This window comes from Pseudorca crassidens, chromosome X (genome assembly GCF_039906515.1).
Source record: "Pseudorca crassidens isolate mPseCra1 chromosome X, mPseCra1.hap1, whole genome shotgun sequence".
In the NCBI taxonomy this organism is placed as follows: Eukaryota; Metazoa; Chordata; class Mammalia; order Artiodactyla; family Delphinidae; genus Pseudorca; species Pseudorca crassidens.
The window spans coordinates 42,934,364-42,946,540 of NC_090317.1; the positions used below are offsets into that span (position 1 = coordinate 42,934,364).

At 39.1% G+C, this 12,177-nt stretch overlaps 1 protein-coding gene across 2 annotated transcripts; it reads right to left on the reverse strand.

Moving 5' to 3' along the window:
- Window positions 1-7,049: 7,049 nt before the first annotated feature.
- On the reverse strand, window positions 7,050-9,087 carry TCEAL4 (transcription elongation factor A like 4). Of its 2 annotated transcripts, none has more exons than XM_067723506.1 (3): window positions 9,019-9,087; window positions 8,372-8,444; window positions 7,050-8,009 (listed from the first exon to the last, which is right to left on the reverse strand). In XM_067723506.1, exon 3 carries the CDS (start codon window positions 7,981-7,983, stop codon window positions 7,339-7,341), a length of 645 nt encoding a protein of 214 aa, XP_067579607.1. In that variant the 5' UTR covers window positions 7,984-8,009; window positions 8,372-8,444; window positions 9,019-9,087; the 3' UTR covers window positions 7,050-7,338. The 2 variants fall into 2 exon arrangements, with proteins under 2 accessions (XP_067579607.1, XP_067579608.1); XM_067723507.1 differs by having other exon boundaries at window positions 7,050-8,004; window positions 9,019-9,078.
- Between the last annotated feature and the right edge of the window lie 3,090 nt (window positions 9,088-12,177).

The window sequence follows — 12,177 nt, forward strand, 5'->3', positions numbered from 1 at the left end:
TAGAATGCATAATAGTGAACTTGCAGAGAATTCAAGACAAAGAGAAAAATCAAAAAGGTAGCCAAAAAAAAATAGAGTATGCCTCAAAAGGAACAAGTTAGGCTAATTACTAGCTTTGCAACAGCAATGATGAAAGCATGAATACGGTGAAATGACATCTTTAGTATCTTGAAAGAAAATCAATGCCAACCAAGAAATTAATAACCAGCAAAAATACCCTTCAAAAATGAAGGTGAAATAAAAGCTTTACAAATAAAAACAGAGAGAGTTTCCAGCAGCAGGCATAAACCAAAGTAAGTACTGAATTCTACAGGGCATTTTTCAGATAACAGGAAAATGATCTCAGATGGAAGACTGGGGATGAAGAAAGGAATAAAAAGCAATTAAAAGGCTAAATATCTATATAAATTTAAGTCAATATTATATAAAATAATATTATCTTGTTAATTTATATTGACAACATAAGAGTCAAGAGAGCTAAAGTATTTAAAGTTTGGGCATTATCTAGGGAGTGTGTAGAAGTATAAATTAATATTGGTCAAGACTTTAATAAGTCAAGACTGTATGCTATAATTGCCAGATAACTATTAAGGAAGAGTAAGAGTGTAAAACTTCTAAGCTAATAGAGGGGTAAAAATAAGAAAATAACCAATCCTAAAGAAGAAAAAACTAACATAAATCAGGTGGGACATAGAGACAGAACTTGGTACAATGGTTATATCCAGTATTAATATCAGTAAGTATATTAAATGTAAATGGTGTACTTGAAACAATTAAAAAACAAGATTTTCAGACTGGAAAAAACCCAACTATGTACTATTTACAAAAGACTATCTGAAATATAAAGATACATAAGGACTGAAAGTAAAAGTACAGGGAAAAAAAACCATGAAAACACTAACCAAAAGAAAGACATTATAGTTAAATTAATAACAAAATAGGTAAGGAGTGTCACCTCATGATATTTAAAATTGGTATGCATTTATTAAATTGACCTCAAAATAAATAAAATAAAATTTAACAGAAATACAGGAGAATAAATAAATCCTCCATTTCAGTGTTAACACTCCTATCTAACTGTGTAAATAAAGTGTTGAAAGAAAAAAACACTAACTTAAAATTCTATACCCAGTGAAATAATCCTTCAAATGTGGAGGAGAAATAAAATACTTTCTCAGACAACAAAAAGTGATGGGATTCAGCATCAGCAAACCTTTCCTTCAGGAAATGTTAAAAGATTTTCTTCAGGCAGCAGAAAAATGATACAGGCCAACAACTCAGATCTACATAAAGGAAGAGCTATGGAAACGCAATAAATGAAAGTAAAATGAATTTTTTTTTCTTTTTTCTCTCTCTTTTTTTTTTTGCGGTATGCGGGCCTCTCACTGTTGTGGCCTCTCCCGTTGCGGAGCACAGGCTCCGGACGTGCAGGTTCAGCGGCCACGGCCCACGGGCCCAGCCGCTCCGCAGCATGTGGGATCTTCCCGGACCAGGGCACAAACCCGTGTCCCCTGCATCGGCAGGCGGACTCTCAACCACTGCGCCACCAGGGAAGCCCTTGTCTTATTCTTAATTGATATAAAAATAACTCTTTATCTAAAGTAATAATGTATTAAGTGACTGTAACAAATGGATGAATGAAATGAATGAACATTCTGTAATAAGGTATCTGTACTACATATAAGTGAAGCAAAAGAGTGTTATTTGAAAGTGATCTTAGTTAAAAATGTAAACTCGAGGAAAATCATTGAAAATTCTTTTAAAGACATATAACTGATACACTAATAAGACAAGTGGAATCATGTAAAATACTCAATTAAAACTAGAGAAGGCAGGGGGGCTTCACTGGTGGCGTAATGGTTGAGAATCCGCCTACCAATTCAGGGGCCACGGGTTTGAGCCCTGGTCCGGAAGATCCCACATGCCGCAGAGCAACTAAGCCCATGCGCCACAACTACTGTGCCTGACCTCTAGAGCCTGCAAGCCACAGCTATTGAAGCCCATGCACCTAGAGCCCGTGCTCCTCAACAAGAGAAGCCACTGCAATGAGAAGCCCATGCACCACAATGAAGAGTAGCCCCGACTCACCGCAACTAGAGAAAGCCCACGTGCAGCAATGAAGACTCAATGCAGTCAAAAATATAAATAAAAAAATAAATAAATGTATTAAAAAAAAAACTAGAGAAGGCAGAAGCCGCCTCTGGCAACAAATAGAAAACAGTTATAAACATGGTTGATATTAAATCCAAATATATCAAGAATCATTTTAAATGTGAATGGTCTAAATACACCAATTAAAGATAGAAATTATCAGAGTGTATTAAAAAAACCCAACTATATATTGTGTACAAGAAGCCCACTTTAAATTTAAAGAGTGAGAGGTTAAAAGTAAAGCAACAGAGAAAGATCTTCACTAATCAGAAGAAACCTGGACAAAAAAAGAAAGCTGGGGTAGTTACATACATTCAGACAAAGCAGAACAAGGAAAATTATCAGAGATCAGAAGAGGCACTACATAATGATAAAGGGATCAATTCTGAGAAAAACACATAATAATCCTAAACGTGTATATGCACCTAACAAAAGTGTCATAATATATGAGGTAAAAACTGATAGAATTGAAAGGAGAAACTGACAAATCCATTATTAGAGTTGAAGACTTCAATGCCGCCATCCAGTAATTGACAGATTAAGCAGGCAGAATATCAATAAGGATATAGTCGAACAGTATTATCAATCAACTTGATTTAATTGACATTTATAGAACATTCCATCCAACATCAGAACATATTTATTTTCAAGCTCATATAGAACATTCACCAAGAGAGTCCTATTCTAGGTCATAAAACACACCTTAACAAATCTGAAAGAATAGAAATCATAAAAGTATGCTCTCAGTAGAATTAAACTAGAAATCAATAACAGGATAGATGGAAAACCCAAATATTTGGAAATTAAACAACACACTTCTAAATAACACATGAATCCAAGAAGAATTCTCAAGAAAAATGTAAAAATGCTTTGAACTAAATGAAAATACAACATATCAAAATCTTTGGGATGAATCAACAGTAGTGCTTAAAGGGAAATTTCTAGCTTAAATGCATATATGGAAAAGAAGAAGGTTCTAACATCAATAACCTACACTTTCTCTTCAGGAGACTAAAGAAAGAAGAGTAATTTAAGCCTAGAGCAAACAGGAAAAAAGAAATATTAGAGACAAAATCAAGGAAAGTGAAAACAGGAAAACAACAGAGGAAATCAACAAAACCAAAAGCTGGTTCTTTGAAAAGATAAATAAAACTGTTAAATCTCTTACCAGGGTAACCAAGAAAAAAAGAAAGAAGGCTCATATTAAAATATCAGAAGTGAAAGTGGGGTTATCACTCCTAATTCCATGGACATTATCTTCTTAATGAAGGAATACTATTAACAACTCTATGCCTACAAATTTGATAACTTAGATGAAATGGACTAATTACTCAAAAGGTACAAACTACTAAAACTCACACAAGGGGAAAAAGATAACCTGAATAATTCTGTACCTACTAAAGAAATTGAATCAATAATTAATAACCTTCCAAAGATAGAAATCACTAGGACCAAATTCTACCAAACATTTAAGGATCACCAGTAAACATTTAGAAATCACCAGTGAATTTTACCAAACATTTAAGTTAGAAATAATACCAATTCTCCACAATCCCTTCCATAAAACTGAAGTAGAGAACACTTGACTCATTCTGTGAAACCAATTATTACCCTAATTCCAAAACCAGATAAAATATACTACAAGAAAGCAAAACTAAAGACCAATATTTCTAATGAACGCATACAGAAAATCCTCAACAAAATATTATGAAATTGAATCCAATAACGTATAAAAAGTTAGGCACCAAACAAGTGAAATTTATTCTAGGTATTCAAGGCTGACTCAACATTTGAAAATCAATCAATATAATCCACCACATGTTAACAGACTAAAGAAGAAAAATCATATGATCTTTATTATTTGATGCAGAAAAAGCATTTGACAGAATCCAACACCCAATCATGATAAAAGCTCTCAAACTAGGATTAGAGGGGAACTTCCTCAATTTGATAAAGAATACAAGAAACTAACATTATACTTAGTGGTGAGAAAGTAGACACTTAACCCTAAGGTCAGGAACAGGCCAAGGGTGTCCTTTCTCATTGTTCCTATTAAACATCATACTGGAAGTCCTAGCTAGTGCAGTAAGACAAAAAAGGAAATAAAAAGTATACAGATTGGAATGGAGGAAATAAAACTATATTTGCAGATGACATGATGGTCTACGTAGAAAATGCCAAAGGATTGACAAACTCCTGGCCACAAGATCGCAGGATGTAAGTTAATATATAAAAGTTACTTGCTGGGACTTCCCTGCTGGCGCAGTGGTTGAGAGTCCGCCTGCCGATGCAGGGGACACGGGTTTGTGCCCCGGTCCGGGAAGATCCCACATGCCGCGGAGCGGCTGGGCCCGTGAGCCATGGCCACTGAGCTTGCGTGTCCGGAGCCTGTGCTCCGCAATGGGAGAGGCCACAACAGTGAGAGGCCCACGTACCGCAAAAAAAAAAAAAAAAAAGTTACTTGCTTTCCTATATACCAGTAATGAACAATTGGAATTTGATTATTTAAAAGTGCCATTTATAATAGCATTCCCACAACACAGGATGTGACAAAAGACTCTAAGTGTATCACAAATGCATGAAACAACTTCACTGAAAGGGATGGAAAAATTAGGCACTGGCATAGGTAACTTTGGAAATGAGTGGAGTCTGTAAGACTAACGACAAAATTTTCTCTATATATATTTAAAAATATATAAAGACACATATATATACACATACATACATATATATGGAGAGACAGAGATGCATATATATGCATGGGTTATTATATACCCATATATCTTCTTTCTCTGTCTACCGAGAGGGCCTATAAACAATGATATCCCAATAGTAACGAGTACACCTAACACCCAAATCTTGGTTTTTAATACCATTCTCCAACCAAAGGTACCAGGGTTCCTTGGAGAAATGGCTGATTCTAGGACTTGGGCAGGAAATATGCAAGGTAAGACTAGAGCATCTTGTAGTGCCAGAAAGAGTTTTTTTAAAAAAGCACACACATACACAATGATGGAAGTATGTCAAATAGATCCAAGAGCCAACTGAAAGAGCTTCCAATGGCCAAAAGTGGAACAATTTGAGCAATGAAAGTATATAAAATAGTATTATAGTCCAAAGAATAAAATTAATGAGCCCATACTTATATAAATAAATTGAATATATTAATAAACGGGGGGAGAAATCAAATATCCTATGCAGAATTCCAAATAAATGTTGGAGATACTCCATCCTCAAGGCGGTAACTTTGGAAATGAGGTAACTTTGAAATAACACCACATTCTTTAAGTGTGGACTGTGCAGAGTGACTTTCTTCCAGAGTACAGTCTGGAAAGGGAGAAATAAAAGGGTAACTTTACCATGGAGAATCCTGACAAAACACTACCTCAGCCAGGTGATCAATGTTAACATCAACAGGAATAATATTGATAGCATATATCCTTTATATGATGCCACTTTACCTGTGCGATCTTCTTCCCAGAAGCACTTAACACCTGTCTAACCACAAGAAAAAAATCAAGCAAACTGATATTGTGGTACATTATACAAAGTACCTGACCAGTACTTCTCAAGAACGTCAAGGCATAAGAAACAGGGCAAGTGTGAGAAACTGTCACAACCAAGAGGAGCCTAAGGAGACATAATGACTAAATGTAAGGTGGTAACCTGGATAGGATCTTGGAACAGTAAAAGGACATTAGGGAAAAACTGAGGAAATATGAATAAAGTATGTACTTTGGTAAATAATAATGTATCAACATTGGTTCATTGTGACAAACACTTCAAACTAAAGTAAGCTGTTAATAATAGGCGATATTAGGTATGGGGTAAACGGAATCTATATATCTTTGCAATAATTCTGTAAATTTACAACTGTCCTAAAATAAAAGTTTATTTAAAGAAACACTATAAGCAAATAAAAGGCTAATGAAGAGCCAGAGGAAAAAAATCACATAGGTAGATGGGTCTGCTGAAATGATAAGCCAGGGCTTAACAGGAATTTCCTAGGGGACAGCTCCTTCTAAGAAGAAAATGTCAGCAGACAAGAGATTAACAGGTGAGAATAGCACAGCATCTGGTCACTCAGATTTTTCTCCTGGCTCAATCTCCCGTATCTAAATCCAGTGGAGAGGGCTGTATGCAAAAACACAAACAAACCAACAAAAAACTTGGAAAGGTGTGTTTTATAAGACCTTCATAAATATCAAGGCCCAAGCGACAACTGGGTGCTACCCACCGGAGTTAGGGAAACTCTACTGTAGGTAGAGAATTCTCCACCCTTCTGTTGTGACACTGTGTTTCTTTAGTCCATCATGATCTCCAGCACATCAGCAGCAGTGGGGGCCTTAGGAGGGTACAGGACAAACTAGAAGAGGCACAGCGCCCAAGAGTCATGGCATTACACAGGGGAGAGTGACACCCACCTCTCAGCTGTCTGGATTTATTTATGGACACATGTGAGAGCTCCCTCAGCCCTCTCCCAAACATTTCATGGGGTTCTGGTCCTGCTAGTGCAGGAGAGAGGATAGGAGCCAGCCTAACACAGTTCACACACTCAACATCTCATTGGATATTCTCCACAGGCCTGGAAGGCAAGTTTTATCCCCAATTCACTGATGCTAAGACTCTCCCTTACAATAATGGATCTATAATAATTGCCAGGTTGACTCTTCCAGCTTTGAGTCCCAGAGGTAATGTGACTTTTACTTATCATTTCATGTCCTGACAACAGAAATTTTATGTGTCTCCACTGCCTTCGTAAGCCGAACAGTACTTTTGATTGCTTGGTATTGCTTTCCTATATTTTTTATCTTTCATTATTGTTATGATAAAAGTAATGTGTTTTTTAAAGAGAATATAAACAGATGAACAAAAAACAGAAAAAAATCACCCATAGATAACCACTGTTAATCTTTTAGTAGACACAGCTTTCCGAGTTTTTTCTGTACATGAATCACTAGGTATCTTTGTAGTTTTACAAAAATGGACTGATGCCGTATATATGGTTCTGGAAACTGGTTTTTTAAACATTTTACAATGCACCATAAACATTTTTCCATGCAATGGATGAAAATCTGCTACTGAAACACACAGGGCTGCAGTTGGATAAAGAGAGTGACACCTAAAGCATAGTATTAGCATAAGGTTAAATAAAGCATAGGGCCTTGCAAATGCCTGCCAGGGGCACTACACAAAAGGAATGTCTTCAAAGCCCCTTTGTGGGGCCCTGCAGCCACCCCTGAGTTCCCTTGGGCCCCTCGGGTGGAAGGGGTCCTGTAAACTTTTTTGCATCCACATAAACCCCCCCAATTTCTGTCTGGTTTTCTTCACCTCATCCTCCACCCTGGCCATCTCGTCAAATTCTCTTATCATCTCTTCATTGCTCAAATGCATATCGTGTATGGCCTCCTTGTATTCCTTGAGACACTGAGCCAGCCCCTTGTTGGTTTTTCTTTTGGCCTTCCTGGGTACATCATCCCCAGCTGGGCGCTTTCCTGCAGCCCTTGGTTCGCTGGCTGGCTTTTCTTCTTTTGGCTTTCCCTCGCTCACTGGCTTTCCCTCACTCTCTGGTTTTCCTTCTTTTGGTTTTCCCTCACTCACTGGCTTTCCTTCTTTTGGCTTTGCCTCACTGTCTGGCTTTTCTTTATCCTTTAGTACTTCCTCATCTTCTGTCTTTCCCTTGAGATCTATCCTTCCCTTGTTTTCTAACTTTTCCTTGTCTTCCACAGTACAAGCTACTCCTGGCTTTCCCGCATCCGGTGGCTGTCCTTTGTTTTCCATCTTGCCTTGGTTCTCAGGCTTTCCTTCATTTTCACTGCAGAGTTTTTCCATGTTGAGTGTCCCTTCCTTTTCCTGTCCTGGGGATGGGGCAGGGGGAAGAGAAGACAAAGAGGAAACAAGGGAGACTGAGGGCTTGGGGATGGAATGCAGGTCCGGATAGTAGCAGTCGCTTCTCGCCCCTTGTCAGGGGTCCCCTGACCTGGCCCGGCCTTCCTAGTGTGCCTTCTGCCCACCCTTTACCCCACCATTCCTCGTGCACACGTGAGCCAACCATTTCCCAGACAGACCCTGCCATTTTTCCCTACGCTTACTCAGCATGGCAGAGTGTGTGTAAATGTGTTGGGAAGTGGGCAGTGGGGCCCCCAATTCTGCCCGAGCCGTGCCCTCCACACTCCCCACCCCTCTGGGTCCCTGTCCAGTGCCCTCCTCCTTCACTGACCTGCGGGTATTCTGGACAGGTTCCTCCTCCTTCTCTAGCCCAGTAGAGCACTGGGAACAACAGACACGTACACCTTAAGACAGACAGGAGACCGGGAATGAGGCATCGGTGGATGCACAGGGACTCGGGTCCTTTTTCCGAATCCCGGTCCTCCTCATCCAACGTTTCCCTCCCCCACCTCCTCCGCCCCCACAGCACCCCAGCCGCCATTTCTGTTCACTCCTCCGGCGCCAGACCAGGATGTTTTCCAAACTAATTTTGGATCTCTGCGTCCTTCTCCCCCAGAGGAAACTCGCCCCCCCACCCTTGAGGTCAACTTTTACTCTGCGCACAGAGTGCCAGAAGGGGTTTATTTCCACTGTCTCACTGCTGGGGCACCCCCCAACTCATCATCTCCGGCTCCAAAATGGACGGAGGGTAGAGAAGAAGTGTGCAGAAAGGCGAATGGGTACTTGGGGTGTCCGCCTTCCCCACCCTCTGCCCAATGGCCGCTTGCTCCCCCTTAGCCGTTTTTCCCACCGCCATCTCTACACTCTGGCCAGCTCCCCTCGACCCGGACCCCATCCCCAACCTTTTTCCTTTCCGCGCCCGTTCCTCCTCCCCCATTCCGATGTCACGCAGGCAGCGACGAGAGCTCTCACACTGACCTGAAAGAACCTGGAGCAACAATTAGGGGCGCCCAGACGGCTCCGGGTCCGACAGCAGGGAGGGAGAGCTGGCACCCGGACCGGTGCCCACTTCGGAGCCCGGCGGTCACGTGAGCGCTGCGTCACCCGAGCTCCGCCCTCGCACCCCGCCCACCAGCCGGAGTCTGCAAGCCGCCCACCGCCTCCCTCCGGCAGGTCCCCCAGCCAACCTCTCCCGGCCCTTTTGTCCTTTTCCTCTTCTTGAGAAGTTGGTCACAGGAAGAATTTTAATAAAAAACACAGAAGCTTTTATTAATGGGCTGGGCGGTCCGGGGGAGGAGTCTATAACGTTGCTCTTAAATTCCGTTGAGAGAACGTAGACTCACCAATGAAATCTTACGCATGTGAACTTTAATATTGTACAAAGGGTAGAATATTGCACTTTAGAAAAAAATTAAGAAAAATGTTCCCGTCAAAATGAAGCTGTCCCTTTTTCTTGGTATGCTCAAACATAAATTTCTAATGAATTAAATATTTAGATCTGAAAATGAAATTATATTTGAAGCAGAATGAAAGAATGAGTTTTTTAAGTGAGACTGAATACACAACGGACGATGACCAGACCATATATGACAATAGAATTGTGACCCACAACCTCTGTAGCAAGCAGCCCCGCAAGCCAAATCACAGCCTCTACAGCAATCTTCAGGACTTGATCAATGACTGCCAGCCTCCCTATTTTTGCCCAGCCCCAATTAGAGAAACCTAAATATGCTCCCCAAACCAGTAACAAAATGCCGCTGCTTCTAGTTACCTGGCTTCCAGCTTTTCCCTGACAAAAACTTCCAATTAGAGAAAACCTGGTCTTCCTTTTTTTCATTCTAAAGCTTTCCCATTCCCTTGCCTGTCTTTAAGTCTCTGCCAAACACAAGTTAGGGGAGCTAACTCCCTTGTTATAACACGCTGTGAATAACTAGCCTCTGCTTTTACATAAGCTTTCTGTGTAGAAGATCTTTAAAAATATAATAACTGAAAGTTAAACAATTAAGAACAGCGCTGATGGATTTGATTACATTAAAATGTGTAACAGATTTGTTAAGGGATTGGGACACATGCATTTCTCCCTGCTCTTGTTTTTCTTTTATTTTTTATTGAAATATACTTGAATTACAATGTTGTGTTAATTACTGCTGTACAGCAAAGTGACTCAGTTATACATATATATATATATATACATTCTTTTTCATATTCTTTTCCATTATGGTTTATCAAAACATATTGAATATATTTCCCTGTGCTCTACAGTAGGACATTGTTGTTTATCCATTCTATAAATACCAGTTTGCATCTGCTAATCCCAAACTCCTGCTCCTACCCTCTCCCACCCCCCTACCCTGCCTGCTCTTGTTGAGTGTACTGGTAAAATTTTCTGAAGGGCAACTTTGTAAATTGTTTAAAAATAAAAATATTTTATATTTTGGCCCAGCAATTCCACCTCTAATATTTATCCATGGAGATAATTAGTAAGGTGCTAAAATAGAATCTTATGTTTTAAAACGTTTTATGGTTTTAAATTCCCATAACAATTATTTGTTATGCATTTATCCTTTGCTGGAACTGGGGCTCCAGTAGTGATTCTGTAGGCTTTGTTTATAAAGGGAAAAAAATGGAGCATCACAATTGTCCATCGGTACAGATTTAGTTACATAATCTTCTTAGTACATTTGTTTACCCTAGTTATCTTTGGACATTTGGTTAGAAAAATAATCCTTTTATGTTGGGTGCTCAATATGCAGTAAAATTAATTATTAACTATCCATAACCCCAAATTACTGTGGATGGTGGGACACAAAGGATAACCAGAGGATGTGGTTTTGACCTCTAGAGAATACCACCTATCTGCCAGGCATTATGCTAGCTACCTTATCTGGTGTAGATTTCATTTATATCTGATTGAAGAACTCATGCTTCAATGAAGCGGAATGATTTATAAAGCTACAGTCTTAACTCACTGTAGTACTGGAATAAAGATAGAAAGAGGAATAAAACAGAGAGCCCACTAACATCTCCAGGTATAAAAGTTTTTAGTATATGATAAGGAAGCATTTCTGATCAGTAGTAAGATATAGGTTATTATGGAAATTAAACTTGTATAATTACTTTAATAGTTAAAGGAAAATGAAGAGCCATATTTTCTGACATACACTTAAATGCTTTTCAGAGTAGGCAAGAAAAATGAAACAAAAGGTATCCAGAATGGAAGGAAAGAAGTAAAACTATCTCTGTTTGCAAATGACATGATCATGCATATAGAAAAATCCCAAGGAATCCACTAAAGAACTATGAGAAAGAAAGAGTTCAGCAATGTGGTAGAATACAAGATCAACATACGAAAATCAACTGTGTTTCTATATGCTAGCAAAAAACAATTCAAAGAGGAAAGTAAGGAAACATTTCCATTCAAAATATCATCAAAAAGAGGGGACTTCCCTGGTGTCCAGTGGTTAAGACTCCACACTCCCAATGCAGGGGGCCTGGGCTCAATCCCTGCTCAGGGAACTAGATCCCACATGCATGCCACAACTAAGAGTCCACATGCTGCAATTAAGAGTCTGCATACTACAACTAAAAGATCCTGCACACAGCAACGAAGATCCCACGTGCCGCAACTAAGACCCAGGGCAGCCAAATAAATAAATAAAAATTTAAAAACTTGCTTAGATTTCAAAGAAAATCATCAAAAATGATAAACCATTTAGAAATAAATTTATTTTGAAAATCCAAGACTTGTATACTGAAAACTATAAAGAATTGTTGAACAAAATTAAAGAATACCTAAATAAATGGAAAGATAGCCTATGTTCATAGATTGGAAGACTTCATATTGTTAAGATGGGCAATACTTCCTAAGCTGATCTACAGACTCGACACAACCTCTATCAAAATATCAGATGGTTTCTTTGCAGATTTTGATAAGCTGATCCCAAAATTCATATGGAAATGCAAGGAACTCAGAATAGACAAAAACAATCTTGAAAGGGAAGGATAAAGTTTGAGATCTCATACTTCCGTATTTCAAAACTTATTATATAGCTACAGGAATAAAGACAATGTGGTACTGGCATAAGGACATATAGACCAATGGAATAGAATTGAGAGTACAGAAATAAACCCTCAGAT

Bases quoted from the DNA above. Each gene is read 5' to 3' on its own strand.
- TCEAL4 (XM_067723506.1), bottom strand. From the start codon at position 7,983: ATGGAAAAACTCTGCAGTGAAAATGAAGGAAAGCCTGAGAACCAAGGC.